Raw genomic sequence first — 23,558 nt, forward strand, 5'->3', positions numbered from 1 at the left:
TCAATTTGGGGCCAAGTCAGTAAATAAATCATGTTGAGAGGTCTAGAGAAGTGGTGTTAAAGCGGAAATGTTCCCACAGGGGTGCACTAAGAGCAGGGATGTCCAAAGTTTTTGCAAAGGGGGCCAGATTTAGTGTGTTGGGCGGGAAGGGGGGTCAACCATGGCAGATGTTCTTTACATATAACTGCAATTAATTTAAATACATTTCAGCAATTAAAAAAAAAAATAAATAAATAGACATTTCAACTTGAAATTATATAAACACTTAACTTCATATTCACTTTAACTTCTTTAACATTAACATTTTTTTCACAGTTGAACAGAGGTAAATGTTCTTTTGTTTGTTGTCGCCATTTTCTTATTTTTTTTTATGTAGAAAATCGCCATTTTAGAAAATTGGCGGAGGGGGGGGGGTGCTCATTCAGTTAATGACTCATATAACAGTAGTAAGTTACTGTTCCTAATTGAGCCTCTAGATACTAGCACTTAGCACATGCAGGTAACAGCGTTATTGTCCAATATATGCATTCTACATGAGTCAAATATTATTGAATTGATGATGGAGGGTGCGGACCGGATAATCATTGACCATGGGCCGCATTTGACCCCCGAGCCCCACTTTGGAGGTGATGTCCAAGAATAATGGTGGGAAGAAAAACATCTTCCAAGTGAGTGCGCTATGAATGAGTATTTTGTTTTGATCATATAAGCATGATTTATATTTCAGTTTCCATAATTTAAGTCAAATTTTAAAACAATTATTGGAAAAGTGAGTGTGGATGTTTTATTTACTTCCCAGCCCCCACGTGAAGGTCTGCTCTTAAAAAAAATCCCCAAAGTTATGGCTAATAGCACCCCTCCACCTCCCCCATCGGAAATATCAGCGAACCCTAGTTTAACAAACACCAACCTTGAAAATCCATCGTTGGAAAAGCAATGTTGCGGCAACAACGAGCATGCTGTAATTAAAAAAAGGAACAATATACGCATACGATATACCGTCGAACAACAAAAGGATCAATCAAAGTCAGTTCTGTTTCACGCAGCCCACCATCCTTGTCAGTCACACATCGGATGTGAAAACAGTGATTATGTTCATTGTTTGAAGCACTTACGATCAGCCTTATGTATTTATTCCAACCGATCCACAAGACATAAGAATCACCCCCCACTTCCTAAAAAAAAAGAAAATCCGTCATTTTCTTCTCTCTCTTTCTCCGTTCCCATTAAGTCAGTTCCACTCTTTGACCCTGTGGGCAGGTGCGACTGTAATTAGCCATTATTTGACTATCAAAAGTCAGTAGTTGATTAAATGGCCCCCGAAGCGGTTCGCGTAGCACTTTCCCTCTGAACCGAGCCCCATAATTTCAAAAGCTTCTTGCGACCCGCTGAGGGCCTTTCAGGTCCGTGAGACGCGTTTCCGACCGCTGCTAAGAGCCTGTTGCCGGCGGTAATCAAAACTGATAATCTTATGGGAGAGAAAAGGGTGTGTGCGTGTGGGGGGCGAGGGGGGGGGTGGAGAAGAGAAAAGAATGAAAGAAAGCTCGGAGCTCAAGCAGAGAGCCTTCCATTAGAAGTGTGTTTTGGCGCTGAGGGGGTCCGTAGCCAGCAAGTGGTGAAAAATGCTGCCTTCTTAAGGCAAGTGAATGGTGTCTCTTTAGTGATTAGGAGCAGCAATAATGGGCACCCCCTACCTGTTACCCTCTAAGTCCATTTTATTGCTAATTCATTTACCTGTTATTTTAGACATACTTGACAGCCGTCACCTGCTAAGAAGTCATGTTTGCCGGGCAGGTATGCCCATTAGCTGGGGATCTTAAATCAACCGCACAATGGTGCACAAAGGGGGGAGGAGGGGGTTGCAAGAAAGGGCAGCATTGTTGGATACAGATAACACCATGCCGTTATCCTGACCTAACATGGAAAAACATTTCCTTCCGCGTCAGAAAATAATTAGGTTTTAATCCCCCGGTGTGGTACTCAATTAATGCATTTTTTTCTACTTTAAGACTAGCTAATCTGCTTTTGTGCTCAGCGGTGCAAATGCAGTACACTCTGGAAAAATAAAGCTGACCCATTTCATAAATGTGTGAAAACAATGTGTGATTCATTATTATTATTATTATTATTATTATTATTATTATTATTATTATTATTATTATTATTATTTAAACTGATAAATTCATTAAAAAAATAACTAAAATCAAAACAGAGTATCAAATATCTTGAAACATAGTATGCAATTAACATTATTATTATATATAATTAACAATAATTCATGTGACAAGAAACAATGTTAATGCATTTGAAAATCAAATCATCTGTGTTCATATGAACACGCTCGGCATAAATGGGTTAACTTCCAAAGTCATTTTTATGACGTCATCAGGGGTACTCACCATAGGCCATGGCCTAATTTTTTGTGTGGATATATATACACATATACAAACCATTTTTATAAAAAACAAACACAAACACAAAAAATAATCCTAATTTCGTAGTGAATAATGCATGTTAAAAATTCAAGCTTGACTGAGGGGTCACATTTTTTTTCCCAGGGTAAATTGCTGACTGATCTTTTTCAGTGAGCAAAGCCATTAATATCCAACTAAATATTTGACGAGATATGCATTTATATTAGAATAAATCACGGCGTACAAACACATACACACACACAACAATATTCCCAAATGAGACTTGGAATGGGGGTGAGGAGGGATAATCACGTTGACTTCCTGGTTAATGTTGTGTATAATACTCCCGAGGGAAGAACTCTTTGTGAAAATATGAGATTCTCCATCTGAAATGTCACATCTGAAAGGAGAGCGTGCTTCGATTCCTGTATTAACTCTACCCCTAGCTACATCTGGAAAGCAAAATGGCTTTTGGCATTCATTAGTGAAGCACCAACAGAATATGTAAATGCAAAAACAAAGACTTAACCGGATCATTACATTTGCCTATTGAATTTTCCCTTTGAGACTCCATTACCTGAGTCAATCGTCTGCATGGTGGGAACAAAAAAAAAAATGGAGTAACGAGACGTTAGCGCCTGTCCACGCGAGGGCTTGACTGAACCCGACATGTATCATGACCAAGGAAACGTCGCGAACTGTTGGTGTCACATTCAAAGTAACTAAGTGGCATGAATTAGAACGAAGACACACGCTTTGTCAGTGTGTGTGTGTGTGTGTTGTGTGTGTGTGTGTGTGTGTGTGTGTGTGTGTGTGTGTGTGTGTGTGTGTGTGTGTGTGTGTGTGTGTGTGTGTGCACTGTCATTTTACCAGCTCTCCCGGGATCCCCCACTCGGCCTAATCATTGTTTCTCCAACAGATAATTCTCGTGTCCTCGTCGGCGTGGCTACGTGCTGTCGCGTATGTGTTAATTAGCGTGGAGCAGGATGAGAGTGCTCTTCCTCTAATCACGTAATTAGGGGTGACGGTCTCCGTGCTTGTTTACTCAATTAGCCGACCCCCACCCCTTTTTTTTTTAATTATCTAATTGGAAGCCAGTCAACTATCCTTGTTAGTTCAGGGAGAGATTTTGCCTATGTCGTCCGTCCGTTGGCGGCAAGAATTCTCAAGGCATTCCTGGGGTTGGAAATCACATTTGGTAGTCATCGCCAGAAGTGTGAGAACTGCAACTGGAAATGAATACAACAGTGCACACCAGCAATTGTTTTCGGGTTCAATTTATGATTTTCAACTCAAAATTTGGGAGCACAAACATGTACAAGATCTATATTAATAATTGAAAAAATTTTTTTTTTTTGCAACAAGACTGAAAAACTTGCCAGCAATACCCCCCTCCCCACCCATGAATGGATGCTGAAACCACATGCTTCAAATTACTATCGGCTCTCATTTATTTCCCGCAGATGTAGTCATTAATGATCACGTCGCTGCCATAAAAAAGAAAGAAAAGTGACGTCTCCCGGTGAGCAAGATTGATGGTTGCTTTAAAATGGAGGCGTCCGGGGGCCGTCGCCATTGTTTCACCCTTCCAGCCTCGCCACCTCAGCCCCTTCCCCCCTCCACGCACACCCCACCCCTACCCCACTCCTCTTTCATGTGGATTAGGGCCAGCCGTTTATTTAACAGTTCATTTGAGCAATGGGCCGAGCAAGGTGAAGGTGGTGGGAGGGAAGATGGGGGGTTTCAGGGGGGCGTAGGCTGGCAGGGAGTCTGTGCAATGCCGTGGCGGGACGTCCCTTTGCGGGATAGTGCCAGGCTGCGCTGCGGGGAGACGAGACAGGGCCTCCCCAGTCGACTAATGCCCTGTAATGAAGATTAAGACTTGGGCCAGACATGTTCAAAATCTGGCCTGTGGACCAAATGCGGCCCCTGGTCAATTTTCATGCGGCCCACAGCCTCCGTCATAAAAATCGATAACCTCAGGCTGGCATGTAGAATGAATACATTGGGCAGTCGCACTGTTACCTGTGTATGCTCAGTGCTACCATGTTGAGGCTTGATTAGGAACAACACATTAGTATATGTATGTATGTATGTATGTATGTATGTATTAGTATATGAATCAAAGACTAAATGAGCCCCCTGATTTTCTCAAAGGGTGATTTTCTACATTTGAAAAATATTCTAAAATGAATCAAAAAAGCAAAAAAGCAATGATTACTTCTGTTCAACTGTTATAAAATAGTAACCTTTCAAAAAGTGGAGTTACTTAAGTGAATATTCAATTTTAAATGTCAATTAAATGTTTATATCCGTGTTTCAAATGAACTAAAACACATGCTTCAGACAGCTGAAAATAAAAATAAAAAAGCAAACGTGAAACACAGAATGGCTCGCTGAAATTGATTTAAATTAATTGGTGTATTATGTAAAGAACATCTGCCATAATTGCCCCACCCCCCACGTTTTTAACAAACCAAATCTAGCCCCATTTGCAAAAAGTTTGGACAACCCTGACATGGGCAGAGTGTTGAGAGTATGACGGCGATTGGTGGAATGGGCGTGGTGGGTGGGGCGGAGGGGGGGTGACAACTGGAGAGCATGGAAAGACAGAGGATGTTTTTGCTTCAATACCATGTCATGAGTAGAAACACAAATCCATGATCGTTTCATCATATTTTTGTTTTCTTGCTATAGCTACGACATTATCAGCAAATTCTCATTTTAAAGACCCCCCCCTCAAAAAATATTCATTTACGCCATTGGAGTGATAAAGTCAACAAGCTATCATCCAATTAGATTGCTGCCATGCTAGTCGCAATTATCACGGACAAATTGACCTCACGTGTACGGATTGCGAATACATGTCACGATACTTCCACCAACACGTTTCATCCGAAACATGAAATTTCTACGTTTTTACATTTTGTGCCCTTTTGCGCCCATGCGTGTCTTGCCGACCTTTCTTGCGTGTTCACAGCACAAGCGGCTTCAACACACGCTATGCTTCACCTCATGCTCTGTGGGCCAGTCGTTAGGGCCAGACATGCAGTGTCTTCCATTTTTCCCCCTTTTTTGTGGGTGCAAAAGTGAGATACTTTTGGCAGCTAAAATATGTACGCATCACTTTGGATGGATAAGTAGTAGGTGGGTGGAGGGTGACTTTTTTTCACATGACCATGTTTCGGCTAGGCCACCCTGGCTGTCTCTCATCCCAGACAGACCGTGTCTGTAAACTGGTCCGCCAGTTCTTGCCTCTCTTGGGCATTCTGGCATTCCTCCCCATCACCCCCCAACTCCTCCCACTGCTACTTCTATTCTCCGGCTGTCTCTTTCCCTCTGCACGTTTCTACCTCATGCTAACTTTCTCTGCCCAGGGCAGTAATGTCCAAAGTCTGGACCGGGGGCCAAATGGGGTCTGTGGTCAATTTCCATCTGGCCCGCAGCCTCCCTCATAAAATCAATAATATCTGGTCAGCATATAGAATGAAGACATTGGGCAATAGAGCTGTTCCCTGTGTGTCCTCAGTGCTGCCCTCTAGAGGCTCAATTAGGAACAATAAATTAGTATGTGAGTCATTGACTGAATGAGCCCCCAATTCTTTAAAGTGGTGATTTTCCAAACAACCAAATCCTCAAAAGAACATTTACTTCTGTTTAACAGTTACAAAAAGAGTTAGTGTTAAAAAAGTGAACATTCAATTTCAATTCGATTTTAGTACGCGTGTTTCAAATGAAGCAAAACACATGTTTAAGATCGCTGAAATAAAAATTGTAATCATACATGTTTAACACATCAAAATCTCATTTTTGACTTCAAATGACAAAGGACATCAATTTCCATTATTAAAAAATCATTACACATGAATTTTCACACCGATTAAACTGTAGCCGCCCCCCCAAATATAAATACAATTGCAAAAGTGTTTTGTGAAGCAGTGTAACAAAACAAAACACTTCTACCTCCTCCCACTTTGCAGGGGTGACATTTTCACACTCAGTTGAACCTTCTATCTATCTAACGTGGCAATATTTTAGACAAGGAGGACAACACAACTCACTATTCTCCGTCTTTACGCCTTCCGGTCTCCACGGCAATGCCTCGTGGGTTCATCAAGTCATACCACCAGCGCTCTTACGAGGCCTGCCTTCGGTATTCAATATGTCTGCTTTAATGGACTTGCCGCTGCCTTGAGAGACAAGACAGTGTGTGGGGTGTGTGTGTGCGTGTGTGTGTGTGTCTGTGCGTGTGTGTGTGTGTGTGTGTGTGCGTGTGCGTGTGTGTGTTTACATGTGTGTGTGTCGACCTACAATGACAATGTCCAGTAGTACTGTATTTTAAAAACATCTCCAACATTCATAAAGCTTCAAATTTGTCCTCACGAGGATTGAAAAGGAAATAGTTTAGCACTTAACAATGTTTAAATTGGACTTGTTTCCAGCGACAAGTCTCACCATGTCTGCGCAAGCTCTGTGCACAAGTGCAAACACACACACACACGCGCACACGCACACACACACACACACACACACACACACACACACACACACACACACACACACACACACACACACACACACACACACACACACACACACACACACACACACACATGCATACACTGGTTAATTGATCCCTCAAAATTGTCACATTATGAATTATGGACAGCATTCCAAATGCCAGCCTCTTTTTGACACTCGAGGGGGCAGACATTATGGCAGGAAAAAGCTCATAAACGCAATTTCTTGACTGAATGAAAAATGGAATAAACAGGACACGGAAGGGGCATAATACCAGGAGACATATGTGCAAACTGTGTCAGGCAGACCAGGACTATTAGACGCTTAAAGCAGTTCCCAGCAAACAAACATGTGCACACACACATGTGCATGCTTCTTTTGTTCCGTATCACTCACGCGCACGCCGACCTTTGAGGCATAATGACAACATTCTGCAGCACAGGTGTCAAAATCAAGGCCCGGGGGCCAAATCTGGCTCGCCTCATTATTTTATTCGGCCCACAAAAGTAAGTCAAACTTGTGAAATTCCATGATGCTTGACAAAGTCCGAACCAAAATGTGTAATTTTCCCATGTCAAACACAATTATTCATTATTTTTTAATTCAGATTTGATAACTACTTATTCAATAACAACAACACTGCCAGATGATGTGCAAAAATGTGTCCACTCCACTGCCAGTTTTTTTGTCATTTTCCCTCAAATTGCAGGACCCACATAATATTGAGTTTTAGGACTACATCAACAATTCAACATAAGAAACCAAAGACTCTTCTTTCATCAGAAAAAAAAACATTAATTCCTGAATTATATGGTCTGGAGTTATTTGAGCTTGAAAGGGGGGGACGCTGTACAAAATAAATATTGATTTATATTGCACTTTAACAACAGTTGAAGCTGTAACAGAGTGCTAACATCAACAAAAGGAAAATGCTGCCCCAAGCGAAAAACATTGATAGAGTTTGGACCAGCGCTTTATCGGCACCCCTTGCAAGAAAAACCAAAACCAGAACAAATGAGTTAATTTGATGTGCATTCTGTATGTAATATGTGGAGGAGATAATGTTTTCACCAAATTCATAATGGCCCTCGTGAGGAAACCGTAACTACAATGTGGCCCGTGGCAAAAATTGACTGACACCCCTGTTCTACAGGAACCCACAAGATGAAACATGAAGACCGTTTGAATTCTCATTCCATTTGAACTCGCCTTCTGCTCCCCAAAACACCTCTAAATAAAATCTGAGCTTGATGAGATACCTCGAAAATCAGGAATGTCTGTTGACAGACGTCGATGGTGCCTCTAGAGTCTTAAAAACAAATATTATTAAGTAAATAAATAGTCTGACATGATTATTGCAAACTTGATCGACATTTCTGACAAGCGAGTGCTGAAACACAAAGTTTACAGAGAAGTTAAATACAGATGTTGAACACATTTCCCCTTGCACTGGTTTCCCATCAAAACTTTTTAATTAATGTATATTATTTCGGACTGCAGATATATACACCAAACATGACATCCAACATGGAGTGAAGTGAGCCTTCCTCCAGTTCCGATGACTTCCACTTCATTTGTGTATGACCAAGACGGTGTCAGGAGGCAATTTTCTGCTTTGAAAGATTATCCTGCCCACGAAGCAAAAATTCCTCAACAGGGGGAGGATTTTGAACATGTGAGCACAATCTTAGAATATTTGTCTGTGTGTGTGTGTGTGTGTGTGTGTGTTTTAGGGGGGCCGCAGATTATGGAGCCATATAAAAACATGTCACTCAGGACCCATTAAAAATAACCCTGCCCAGCAGAAGAAAGACACCATATCATCATGAAGTCATCTTGGGGCAAAGTGAAAACTACAAATATTATTTCTGCACCTCTCTCCTACGTGACACCTATGCAGATCACACGCACACACACACACACACACACACACACACACACACACACACACACACACACACACACACACACACACACACACACACACACACACACACACACACACACACACACACACACACACACACGCACACACACACAGCTCTGTATCCCTATAACTGTGGGGCATTTGTGATTTTCAGTGTTATGAAAAATGACATGCTCCCATGGCACACTGAGGTGGCAGTGATTATAATATGCAGATAATCATTTCTAACAAATTATCATAATTATCAATCAATCATGAGGCAATTTGAGGGAGAGGGGGGAGGTGGTGTAGAGGTTTGAGGTGGAGTTGGCAGGAGGTAAACTATGGCCTGAAGCCATGGATTGCTTTTGTGACCCGTGAGACTCCCTCTGTCCGCATAATGGCTGACGTACATTGAGGATCATTTAGCGACCCTATTTAGAAACTCCTTTCTACAGCTTGATACGGAGAGCGAGGGTAGGGGCGGAAGGGGGGGGGGGGGGTATCTCATGCTCAAGTGTATGCACATGCAGATCCACAGCTGCAGCCAACCCTCTTTGGCTGTAATGTCTTTTAACACAGTGGGGAAAATCATCCCCAAGGTCAGAGTTCATTTCAACTCCTACCAGGGTCCCATTTAGGACCTATGACAAGTTAAAACATGTCTAATACATCTTTCTGATGTGGAAATGGCCTATAATAATGTTATGTAAATATAATTTTGGGGTACCATATTTTCGGCACTATTAGTCGCACCTAAAAGCCTGCAACATTAAGCAAAATCTGACAATTCGCCTTACAACCCAGTGCGCCTTATACATGAAAAAGGTTTTAAAATATGTCATTGGTTGAAAGTATGCCTATTGGATTGGATTGGATTTACCTTTATTAGTCTCGCAGTGGAGACATTTACATTGAACAGCAGCAAAGTTATGAAAGGAAGATGAAAGGAAAGAAAGAAGTCGAAAAACAAAATACAGGAGCTGCTGGAAAGGCAGCCACTCTTGAAGGAAACACCATCTTGAAGTTAAAAGAACAAAAATAAATAAATAAATCAACAAATAACAAACATGACAACACAAAGACACATTCATTAATTCTTAAGCACTTTCTGTACCCTCTTTGTGACATGAAACAATTTTAGATGAAAGAGGAGAGGATCAAAGCGTCCTTTTCACCGGTGGATCAGGGACGTCATGGTCGAATGTGCATGTCTACTACAAGCTAAATGTTGAAAGCAAACACAAAGCTGTAACATCATCGACGAAATATATTATAATGCTCTGCATGTTATATCAGGAAAAGTTTTAAAATATGTAATTCATTGAAGGTGCGCTTTATAATCCAGTGCTCTTTATAGTCCTGAAAATACGGTAATTTACTGAGAGAGCATAACTGTCAGACAATTATTTACTTCCTGGAAAGCATCTCAATGCTTCAAAGTCACGCATGCAAGTGGCACAGAGTGGCAGAAATCCTCCCGCGGTTAACCTTCTGCGAAAATCAACACAAACCGATTTGAATCTGAGGACCGAACTCAAGGAAAGAAAGTGAGAAAGGAGGTGAGAGAAAGATAGTGGCCTTCGGGCTAGATGATCGCCTTGGGAAAAAAGCAATCAGTGCTCATTGATTTTCTTTTGCCGGCTGAATGGAGGGTGTCTATCTGGAAGTCATTATCTGCCATCTGATCTGCGCCAGTGTTTACACACATCAGGGCGGACAGCAGCGCTCTTCTGAAGATGAGGATTAACACAGAGACACACACACAAAGCATAGACTGTCTTCATCGCCACCCCCATCTTTATATCACCTTTAAATCCAGGGACTCTGAAAGAGAAACAGCCCTTCTCTGACACCCTATTAACCTTTACAGACTTGGTTTCGTGTGTGTGTGCAAAGGGAGATCACATGTAAGCGGGGCCTAGACAGCTAAACAGACGGATCGTCGGGTTTTGTGTGGTCGGCCCAAACCAAATCAAACAATCCCTGATACTTTCCACGATGGCCTGCGATAGCCATCTATAGCTTCAACAACACCTTCCGTCTCGTCTGCGAAGCTCGCCAGAGAGCCAAGGAATGAGCAGAGGATGAATGCTTTGAGTAGGGAGGGGATTCAGATCGCAGATCTATTTATTATTTTCTGTCTGCATCCAGATGGGAGGATGCAGGTTTTTTTTTCCTCACGTGCACTTTTAGTAGGAATCGATGTGCCTTTAATGGCAGATGAGGACACATTGATATTCAACACACAATGAATTATCTACCAATTGGTATCTTGTATTTTATTTATTTATTCATACATATGTATTTACTTATTTACTATATATATAGTCATTTGTAGTTATTTATATTTATTTATAGTTATTTATATGTATGTTTGTATTTATGTATGTTTGTATTTATGTATGTTTATATGTATGTATTTCTTTATTCTTTAAGTATTTATATTAATTTATATCAATTTATATTTGTTTATACAGTAAAGTCTCATTATATCGATATCGGTTATATCGATAGTACCGCTTATTACGATACTATTTCTATGAACGCAAGGAGAAAATTACATACGCGCAGGGTCGGATATATCGATAGTCCCGGTTATATCGATATTTTTTCGGACTTCCGAGAATATCGATATAACGAGACTTTACTGTATTTGTTTAAAGGTATTTATTTACTCATTTCCTTCCTTCCTTCCTTCCTTCCTTCCTTCCTTCCTTCCTTCCTTCCTTCCTTCCTTCCTTCCTTCCTTCCTTCCTTCCTTCCTTCCTTCCTTTTTGTTTTTCATTTTTCGCTCATTATGTAAATGCTCCACGACAAACGCATGAAGTACAAACCTCGTCACAAAATATATCAAGTTTTACAGTCCAAATATAATTACCTCAACATTATGCCTTAATCAAATATAGCCGTGGAAAAGGAACAATCAATGCCTACGTATGCCCGTAGGTTTTTTTTCTTTTTTTTTTCTTTTTTTTGTTTTTTTAAGTACGAAGCAGATGAATGAGTAAGTCGTAAGAAATGGCTCATGCATAATTTCATTCATATTCATAACAGGCATGTGGCCTTCTGCCACCCGGTGAGGGCCTACCGCAACTCGCACTCTGCATAATGACCCGTGTGGCGAGAGCGTGTGTTTTAGATTTTACATTCTGCCGCTGATTGTACACTTTTGTGGGATTTTAAAATGACGTGTGTGTGCGTGTGTGTGCATGTGTGTCTATGTGTCTACATACATGTGCCTGTGCATTGGTGTCGTGGCGTTCTTGAATTTTTTTCTTCCATATTGTGCTAATTTGGGAAAATGTTTAACGACAACGTGGTCAATTCTTTAAACAAAGATCCTTGAATGAAAAAGTAGTAGTGACTTGCATAGAGAGTAGGGACCTATCATAACTGTGTCCGGCGCCACCATGTGTGGACATTAGGGATATATAAATGGGGCCGATACGACCAGTCAGACTTTAGTTCGCTGACGAAGCCTCTTGGATAGGAGGCGAAACGTCCGAAACCTTCACTTTTGTACAGATGACGGCTGAAGAAAAAAAAAAAAAAAAAAAAAAAAACGATAGTGACTTGCATGTCTGCATGACGATATTAAACTCATATACCCTATCAATTTCAGTCTCTAAAAAGGAGCCGTACGTTTGGGAAAAGTTAAATGCGAGATCTTCATTGATGTCATACTTCAGATCACGCAGATGCATTTGATTTTGGAAAATAGGAACACTGGAAAATTGACAGATGGATTATTCGTAATATATGTACAAACCACACAGGAATCCGAAAATTGCAAGACGGAAAAAAAAAAAAAAAAAATACATTTACTTGTCCTATCTTCTTAAAGGCATGTAAATTGACAAAAAGGCCCATAAAAGACATGCCATGCTTTCTCCAAACTATTAATGTGCCACTCTTTGTGAAAGTTTACCAGAAAATGGACGCATATGTAAAATGAGGACGAAACACCAATATTTTCAACTGCACTGTCATTTAAACATGTGACTGCGAGCTTGCTAAGATTTAATGCAAAACATTAGCATCAATATTAAAGGACAACCGACGTCTCCGGACAAGTTATGTCCATAATTTGTAAAATCACTTCAAATGACTTCTACTGAGCGTATTTTACAAAGGTTCCACCGCATATAGCTATATTTTACGTTTTAAGACTCGCACTGAATATTCCGGAAGTCTTGTTTTTGAGTTGGTGGCGAGTCCTCACGTTAAGTCACTGAAGGAACGAAAAAAATGACACATTCTAGCAGTCCTTCCATCACGTCAATGCATTTTGCTGTACTTTGTTTGGTCTGAAAACTTCGTGTAACACCAAAAAGAGGCAGAAGATGGCAACAAAGCTCAGTGTAAGGAATTAATCAGCCAGTTTCTCAGGCTGATTAAAGCTGACGAGTCCCCGTAGTAAATTTATCAACTCATAAAGTGGTTAGCCTCTGGGCAGTGGGATGTAAATGCTCTGGTCAAGAATACTGTGTATTCCAAATATGTTTGCAATTAATTGAAAATGCCTCCAACCTCTTTTCATCTTCTGCCCTTTCCTACGTTTCCAGCCCGACAACTTTCACATTTGAAAGTTCTGATTTCACAGCATTCATTATCCATTGGCTGATTTTGCCAACAACGAACACCTTTGTAACGTGAGCTTCATGACAACGGCCAGATTTTTCCCAACAAAATGGTGAAACGTCTTTCGTTGCGGACGGACCATGGGAAGACCTAACTTACGAAGAAAATGTACAACGCGGGTTCGTCTCGTACATCGTTGTACTTCCGGAGACAGGGCGCACATTTCACGAAATTATCTCTCACTATGAATTTGACCAAGTTGACAATTTCAACAATCATGGCAGATTTGGAGGACAACAGATTGAAGGATTATAGTCAACAAATTTGTCGCACAGCCCATCTCGAACTCCTGAAGACAGAGAATGTTTTCAGAGTTTCATGTCTTATAAAATGCTTTTTTCCCTTCCTCTACACTCAATTTCAGTTTTGACTGTACTTCATATTCATGTTTTAATAAATATTTATAAATGTTCATTTGACATCCTAATTGGCGGCCATTTTGTTAGCAATGGTCACAACAAACTTAGAACCTCAATAATTGTTTCTTGAGGTACATTGTCACCAGGTTAGTTTATAACAAGTAGAAGAGTAAAACTCATCTTAAATTGAAATTAAGTAACATTGTACTGCAAGTCAGTGTGCTGTTGCTCTCTCAGCTGGGTTAATTTGTTGCTAACTGGCGTGTTTCAAAACAAAAAAAACAACAACAACAAAAACAATGAAGCCAACTCAACACGCACGAAGCGGTCCTACCTTTTTGACGCAGCTGTCAGGGGAAGACTCGTCATGGTCATTCATCATCTGGAAAGACAAAGAATTACGATGATGAGGACAAAAACTGAAATGACACCAAAAGAGAATATTGATTTCTGTGTTGCACAAGGCCTCGGCCTAGAGCTCGCGACATGAGCACCAGACGCTCACAGTACATCACGTTTACCCTTTGGGCAACAAAAGGGGGTGGAAAGGTGGCTAGAATAATGGATTGAGAGGTCACCCAAACGCACATAAGCAAACATTGCACCGCACACACGCCTCCAGATGAATGAATAACCCCAAGATTTGACGTTAATTCTCCGCTTCAGCGTTGCAGGAAATTTAGCGGAGACTGTGTCTATGTGTGTGTGGCTAATTAGGCCTTCAAGCAAGATTTACTTGCAGGTAGCAGAATGCCCTCAGTGTCTGCCACGGGAAATGAGGGAATGATGAAGTGATGAGGCGACGCGGCTAAAGTGAGAGGGCACTTCATGCTAATGCTAATAAACTCCGCCTTCTTCAAAATTGAGTTGGAAATGGCTCTTTCGAGAAATGTATTACAAAGTAATCTTCAAGACAGGTCCTCAAAGGTGCTCGAATTATTTATTGGTCAAAAACATTTGATCTTAAAAAGGAAATCATTACACTTTACATCATAGTTGGTTGCCATTTTGTTAGCAATGGTTACTACAAATTAGCGTTAGAACCTGAGCATCTATGTCATTATTTCAAGGTTTTGAGTCTGAATATTTTCATTTCCATAACTTGTTATGGCTAAAATATTGAAAAATAAAAGCTAATTGAAGTTGACTAGCATTCCGGAACAAATTGTTTCATTTTGGTGGTTTCGCTCTTGACAAAAGTGAGCTTCAAAACGTACCATAAAAAGTTCATTTCCCCCTTTCTTAGAATGTTCATATTTTCTTAGAAATGTCATTTTTATGAATGAAGATGACAATAAATCACTGAGACGGAGACCAAGATGTCGGATGTGTGCGTAGGCAGAAGACTTCCTCTTTCTTATAATGTACCAGCTACTATGTTGGGTCGCCTATAAAAGTAACAAAAGCAACCCCCCCCCCAAAAAAAAAAAAAAAAACAAACAATTAGGCATGGACATTGACTTTTTACTTTGATTACAATGCAATTTAATAGAAAAAATTATATCTGCACAGTGAACAGCGACAATGGCATTTTTGTTTCACCCCAGATAGAAAACCACATTGCGATTCCCTTTCCTTTTCAACACTGACGTACAGTATGCACATGTGTGCATAATTACATATGCAGAAAACACTGACACATACTGTAGACACACACACACAGGCATGCACACACCCAGATGCAGACAGACAGAAAGAGCAACAGAACCCCACCATGCAAATAAATACAATATTAATTAAAGAGGGAAAATGTGATTGGCCGCTGACTGGTGCTGGAGCTGTGATTTATTGCAGATGTCGTTTCAAAGTGACTTTTGCTTCGGCTCACTGAGACAAGTCCAAATAGAGGCTAGCTTATGTTGAGAAGGATAGATTTTCCACTACATAGACAGAAGTAAAATGTCCATTTGTTCTGTATCTAGCAGAGCTGAGCGCTGACATGTCAATATGTCTCACGGAGAAAGAGAAAACACCGCGAGGAGGGTAATTAGAAAGTGTATGTGTGTGTGTGTGTGTGTGTGTATGTGTGCGTGTGCGTGTGTGTGTGCGTGTGTGTAACTCTCTCCCTGGCCCGTATGACCTCAACCAAAAACAAATCCAGTTACGGCTTGATGAAAGTGCAGCCACCTGCACAACCATTCCGCTCATTAGCGGTTTTGCATCAATGTGTGTTTATGTATCTCACCACGTCCACGCCGGCTGCATTCACAGTGTGCAGTAGAGAGACTGACCCGCTCCTATTATTAAAAAAAGTTTCAGTGCACGGCTTTTGTTATTGGACAGAGTCAGGAGTCTTTCAACGCCACTTTAGCGCCATTCGTATTGACATGCCGCGATGACCGAGCGCACACACAAAGAAAACACAGCGCCAAGCAAAAAGTGTGAAGTGACGGAGAAGCCTTTGTTTTTACAAGACGTGTCACAGTCTAAAACACTTGACGGAGTTAAATCTCTGTTCATTTCCAGAACTAAATTAATGTGAAAGGCCGGCAGAAATGCGACAGGAAGATTTTTTTAAAGGTCCATTATGCACATGTGTTGGGTTGTATCAACCCACCAAAAAAAAAAAGAGCCTTGCGAGAACAGACAAAGACAGAATAATCTATTTATACAAGTCACAGATGCAAAGGATATGTCAACGGCCGTAGCAACTGGAGGAGGAGCCTGACGTGAGCTTGCTCATCATCATCCTCGGAGGACAACTGGAGGTTTGTGCCATAGGAAAATGTTAGACCCGTCTTGCCAAGAACAATTCTCTTCAACTCTGAATAATAAGAAGCAATACAGCAGTACGGCCCAATAGATGGCTACGAATGTCACCAAAAACCGCAAGTTTCCAAAAAGAACCATCAGCAAACAAACCTCAAGGTTTTTTTTTAAACCAGGGCCCATGTCGGATGGAGCCACAGCTAAAAAGCCACAAATTGAGAGTTTTGCTCACATTTATTGGGCTCTTTTGCAGCTTCTTGGCACAAGGACTGGGCCTTATTTTCAGTGGGTAGATTATTGATCTGCAGGGATGGAGGGATGGGAAAAAGAAGCTCAAGTCGCTCTTTGCAAATGTTAGCGAACTAAAGGTCAGTTCAGTTCGGTTCGGATGAATGCTAATTTGAGGGTACGAGTGTGAGTGCGACGAGTGTGTCGGAATGAATGAACAACTAACCAACTAACTAACTTGCTTACTAACTAGACAAATGAATAAATAAATACATACACAAATAAACACGTGAATAAATAAATAAATAATTGCACTCTCTTTAGTATTGCACAGTATTTAAAGAAAAATACGTTATTTCTCACATACATACTTGAAAATATACAGATATATGTGTATAGTCCTTTCCAGTGCCAAGTTTTAAATCATCCTTCCACCATGTAGAGTACTACACCCCTCCACTGAGCTGACAACTTTGACTGGCCAGGATCCAAGTCCGTTGTGCTCACTCGCACAACGGCGCAACCGCACAACACATATAAATACGTATAGCCAAAGAACGAAAACCCCATCATTGCAGACATCTACACTGCACTTTGCGCCAGACTTGTGCTGGGCACCAACATAATAAATAAACAAATAAATAATAAAATGCAGCCAAAAATTGGACAGAAACCCATTTAAGGGGTACAAAAGGAGGAATGGCTCTGCCACATATCTAATTTGATCAAAACACGGGACCCCGCTTTATCAACACCCCTTAAAAGCAGCCATATTTTTGGAAAGGGGTTTAAATCAATAACTGGACCCGACCTGAATGCCCCAAAAAGGAAGAAAAGTTCCTATATAAAGTCTCCAGTATTATTTTCTCACATGTCCATTGCTATCACTTGATAACAACCCATTGACACATTCCTGCAGCAATCCTTTCTTGACTGTTTGAATAAAGATACACCATGAATGCAGTCTGTTTTTTAACAAGAGACTATCTCGCGACCCTCGGCTGGTTTCACTCCGACAAAACAGTATGAAATTTGACTATTTTAGGGATTTCCCAGAGGTAGGTGCCCTTGACAACTGACCCAAAACAAGACCAGGGCTATGACCCCTTAAGAACATGCCTCAATAATGAGGTTGCCCATCGAGCTCTTCAGTGGCGAGGCAGGGGAGGAGGAAACCAGGCCAAAACGGCCACCGTTAAATAGCAGGAAGCTGGGCGTTCATCAGATAGAAAATATTTATGACGACTTTAATAAGTAGAGAAGCAGAGGTGTGCTGGCCAAGGCAAACACGGCAGAGTGCTGATAGGAAACATTCTTTCTCTGGCTCCCCCCCTGTTTGTCCGTCTCGGTTGATCGAGAAAGCGATTCCGGTTAATCGCTGTTTGATTCATGATCATCACGTCCACTTTGCCGTGAAGCAAATTGCGAGACGATTATATCCAGAACATTAGCAAAAGCAGCGATAGGTGACTTTGCCGCTTGTTTTAAAGAACCCCGGAGAAGGATCTGATTAGCTTAGCGCTTAAGCTAACAGTCGCCCAACCCAACATCTCTACGGGGCGACGCAGGGTGCGGCCCGTGATGGAACAGTGGTGAGATAGAGTTTAGCGCACAAAGGCTAGATTTGGAAAGCAAACACCACAAAGCATTGTGCGACTCTGCAAAGTCACGGCCACTTGGCTAATACAAACGGCCAGTATTTACAGAACGAGCCATGACCCCGCATGGCCCTACGAGCCTTTGTGTGATTTAGAAAGAAATCCCAGAGTGAAATATGCCGCCAGGGTTTTCGTTAACCCCGGACTGTTTTTTGTTCCCCTCCCCCGTCATCATTTCAAAGTCTTTGTGGATCTTGCATTGACAAATAGACTTGGTATGAATCAAATATTTGTGTTTGACAGTTGAAGCACTTGTTGTAAAGCCATTTTTTATTTTTTTATTTTTTTAAATGACGATGATCCCAAGACGAACTTGGGCAATCAAGCAAGCGAAATAAGACTGAGGGCAAATATATTAAAAGGGCTTATAAACTCAACGGAGCCTATATATGGTCATCCATCACCTGACGTCCCAACCCCTTCATCCTTTTAAGGCCTTTTGCCTCTGAGCTTGATATCGACCAATCTGTACAGATAAATTATCTGCTTGGCCTGCGTTTTATTGATAAGTCATTTGGGCAGATGATCAGTAATAATCATAAGTGAATAACGCCGCGCCAATAGATCTTGTGCTGGGAAACGCGGTGACAGCCAAAGGGTTAAGGGCCAATAAATAACCAGGCTTTTGCCCTGAGAGGATTGTCTGCAAAGTATCAAGGAAAGGCTGCCAGGTGACTTTCAGATGATGATATACGACATTCTGCTTTTTTGCGCGGTTCATCGATACACCGTAGGATGCTGAAAAATAATACAACGTTGGACCTAATGATCTCCGATTCTTTCTATGACACGTGCATTGGAGTAAGCAAAAGTTACAGCACTAAGATTTAGGGTCTTCTTGACATGGGGGCATATAAGATTGAACTAAGGTCATGCTACTTTATCTGATATACCGCAGTTGCCAGTAAAGCCACGTTGGACTGTTTACACCACATTGCACAGAGATTTTCGTATTCAGCTCGGGTATACATCCATTTTCTTATCCGCTTATCGTCATGAGGGTCGCGGGTGTGCTGGAGACGAGTCCAGCTGTTTCTAAGCACACCCTAAACAGAGATGATAAAACCATCCGCAATCACAAATAGTGAGATCTTCGAGTGAGCCATTAACCGGCCATGCAAGATTTTGGAATATAGGAGGAAACCGTAATACCCAGAGAAATCCCACACAGGTACGGAAAGAAAACTCACACTCCACACAGGAAGGCCGAAGCCGGAATCAAACCCTGCATCTCAGCATTGTGAGGCTGACACACGAACCACTTGATCACTGGGCTTCTCTGAATAATATTTTACCATCATCCACAGACACACCTTTCTCCAATCCGCTTTATCATCCTTAGGGTCGCGGGGGGTGCTGCAGCCGATCCCAGCTGTCTTCAGGGAGTAGGCAGGGTACACCCTGAACTGGTTGTCAGCCGATCGCAGGGCACACATAGACGAACAACCATACAATCTCACACTAACTGTGACTAACACCTATGGACAATTTGGAGTGTTCCATTAAACCTCCACACATGTTTTTGTAATAGGGGAGAAAACCGGAGTACCCAATGAAAACCCACGCAGGTTGGGAAGCAAATGTACATTCCACACATGGAGGCCAGAACTAGATTTAAACCCAGGACCACTGCACTGTGAGGCAAATGTGCTAACCACTCATTCACCGGGCCTCCACGAATCATATTTTTTAATCTGTATATTAATGTATTTATTTTAATCACTTGCACTGCCATTCATACAGACATATTTGCCCAAATATGGTGACTATTATCAATAGTCAAGTCGTTGTTCGCGTGTGCAAGGGTTTACACAGAGGTCAAGGCCAGCGAAAGAAGTTAATAAAAGGAGACGCTGGCGAAAATCAAACCCATAGTGGCGAGCCCATGGGCCACTTTGTTTTCATTTTCGGCAGTTTCAATCTGATAGTATATCAAAAACAACAAATGCGAGACCCGAATAAGTAGTCGTAACTGTAATAGAGATCAATTATAAAGGCCCAGCCCTCCTCCCCATTCGATGCTATTAAGTATCCACTTTTTAGGGGGGGGGGGGGCTTTCCTCATTCTCTCAATTGCTTTTTTGTCCGAGTGTGAGCCCCCGCGTGTTTACAGGGAAGACGTGGATCTTAGAAGTTAGGTCATCAGCAGGACAGAGGTGAATGGTATAGTGTGTGCCGGGGGGGGGGAATGTAAACAGTGCCGTCTGTTCATAAAACGGTCTTTGTACGACTGGTAGTCTGTGATTTTTTTTTTCAAGTTGCTTAGTTTATTTCGCCAATACACTCGGACACGCACACTCTCTGCTTCATATGTTTCATTAAGTGGGACAAACAAGTCACTCACATGAGCGAGACCGTAAATACTTTCACTGACAGACATGACACTATCCTTCCTTCAACGGCGGGGAGTATATGTTTGTCATGCACTTACGTTAAAAGGCCTCAATCCACACATTGTTTATATAATGGTTTAATGGCTGTTAATAGAATGCATATTATTTGGAAAGCAATATGAAGACTAAGCACATTAGAAAAATGTCCATTGCAAATGGACGATAGGAACTGCAATTTTTAATCCTTGCAATTTTTTGGAGGGAGGTGGATGATCGAATGATGTCAGTGGTTAAGAATATACAGGCACATGTGAGCATGTGCTACCCTACCGCGTGTGTGCATTTATAAACTAGTCAGCAAGCCAAATGTTCGTCAAAAGATGTTGCCTGTGGACAATTTATTTCCCCCGGCGAAGAGCCCAGTTCAAGTCGCAAAAAAGAAGGAAAAATTATTGCAGACATGCAAATAAATGATCTATTCAAATAATTGCAGGCCAAAATAATTGACTTTTGCCTCCAGTTAAAGTTGCTGAAATATATTCTTACTTAATATGTAAACTGGCTGCATTTCAAACGGCTATGATGATAACCAGGATAGAACCCAATGTACAATGTATGTATGTATGTATGTATGTATGTATGTATGTATGTATGTATGTATGTATGTATGTATGTATGTCTGTACAGTATGTATGTATGTACAGTATGTACAGTATGTATGTACAGTATGTATGTATGTATGTCTGTCTGTATGTATGTATGTATGTATGTATGTATGTATGCATGCATGCTTGTTAACCCTGGGGCTGCATATGTTTTCTCCGGGTCCTCCGGTTTCCTCCCACATTCTAAAATCATGCATGGCAGGCAGATTGAACACTTCAAATTGTGAGTGTGAGAGTGACTGTTGTATGTCTTTATGTGCCCTGCGATTGGCTGGCAACCAATTCAGGGTGTGCCCCGCCTCGTGCCCGAAGAAAGCTGGGATAGGCTCCAGCAACCCCCGTGACCATATTGAGGAATAAGCGGTACGAAAAATTTTAAATAGAGGTTTATTTGTCTCCATTTATTTATTTATTTATTTATTTATTTATTTATTCACTCATTCATTTATCAATTTCTCTATTATTTATTTATCTATTCATTTATTTATTTGATAACATCTCCACCCTTCTGTCCGTCAGTACACGCACTTCTTGTCTCCCTGCGGCGACGAGATAGGCAACGTTTATCACCATGGGAGCAGTCTCCAAGTCCACAGGGTCGAACCATCACCTCCACAATAAACGTCAAGCTGTTGTGATTTATGCAGCTAATGAATTGATTAGCTCAGCTCCAATACACCCGCCCCAGAGATGTGCGTAACGTTGTCTCAGGATATCGAGTAAGGAAAAAAAAGGGGTGGTGGTGAGAGTCATCCTGTCAACCATGTCTTGATAATAACTCAAGTCATCAGTTCCGATGTGGCCTTGAGGACTCTCGAAAGAAGATAGAAGTGAGCAGAGATAATGTAGCAATCCCGCTCCGCCGTACAAAGGCCATTGTCTGATATTTTCGTCATCAGTCCTCACTCTGGGGGAATTCATATTTTCACTCGTGACAATCCCACTCTAATAGTGGGCTTTGTCGCACTAAACCACCGCTGTCACATATCCTACATGAAGCGGGAAGTTAAAACAACACTCGGCAAAGTCGATTGAATATTTCCTCCATAATAATCATGGAAGACAAAACAGGTGACGCATCCCTTCAGTTGACCTTCGGGCTCATCACAAATGACTTTATTAGCAGGGGGGCCATATAAGGGGAGGCCCATTTACAACCCTATTAGCGTTAAGGAAAGACTATCTCTGTCACAAAGATTGATGCTCACACCCCCCACACCGCTTATCAAATACTTTGACTATCAGCAAATTCAAGAGAGATACAAGTCCTTATCCAATCTTGATCGAGCTCACCGGCGGGATGTGATGTTCAAAGCTATCATCATAATTCAGTCACTTAGTGATAACGGGCTTATTTTTAATTGTTTTAATATTGTCCCCTGCTACACTCAGTTCACTCACATAACAACGGGATGTGCTGTATTCGCGATCTCTGAACCTTTCGTTATTGCTGTCTGTCTGTCTGGCGCATGATGATGACAGATGACTTTATTGGGGGGTGGTAGGAGGGGGTTGCATGTTCACAATTTGGAACTGGGACTTTCCATTCGTCATTAGACTGGAGCAATCACAATGGAAAATGTTTGTGAACACTCTTGACCTTTTTTTGGTAGTTATTTTTAACGGCAAAGATAAAGATACGGTGCGCGCAGACACGCACGCACACACACACACACACACACACACACGCGCGGGCACACACACACGCGCGCGCACACACACACACACACACACACACACACACCTCAGCCAGATTTTATAAATAAACAATAACATTAGGACAAAACCAACCGGTTTCAAAGGAAGGAAATTATTATTCTCCCCCCTCACCGTGGCCGCAGCAGACGACTCAGACAAGTTATTGGGGGGTTGAGTGGCGAGCTTGCTGAGGAAACATATCTGTCCTTGGGGCGAAAGGGACAGAACACAGTGCTGCTTTTATTCCGAGTCTCGGCGCTGTCGTTAAGGAACGATGACACACTCTTCCAGGTCCACATCAATCTTTAACAGTGTGCTTTCTAAAATAACACCAGTGTTTTTCCCCCAAATGGACGGGGCGAAAGAAGGACCCGTTCAGTCCCTTTTTCGGCAACTTTGTCGCAAAAAAATAAGTCAGTACAA

At 41.6% G+C, this 23,558-nt stretch overlaps 1 protein-coding gene across 9 annotated transcripts in view; it reads right to left on the reverse strand.

Annotated features, from left to right (window-relative positions):
- The window catches only part of prdm16 (PR domain containing 16), a 175,564-nt gene that overhangs the window by 65,223 nt on the left and 86,783 nt on the right, over nt 1-23,558 (reverse strand). For all 9 annotated transcript variants that reach the window (XR_016116589.1, XM_089009795.1, XM_089009741.1 and 6 more), the window contains exon 3: nt 14,179-14,226. Coding sequence is in view for 8 of the 9 variants with exons in the window: in XM_089009795.1 (XP_088865921.1) it covers nt 14,179-14,226 (48 nt within the window). In the remaining variant the exon portion in view is untranslated. The remainder of the gene's footprint in view (nt 1-14,178; nt 14,227-23,558) is intronic.

Source organism: Hippocampus bargibanti, linkage group LG01 (assembly GCF_051943395.1).
Source record: "Hippocampus bargibanti isolate YZ-2025 linkage group LG01, ASM5194339v1, whole genome shotgun sequence".
In the NCBI taxonomy this organism is placed as follows: Eukaryota; Metazoa; Chordata; class Actinopteri; order Syngnathiformes; family Syngnathidae; genus Hippocampus; species Hippocampus bargibanti.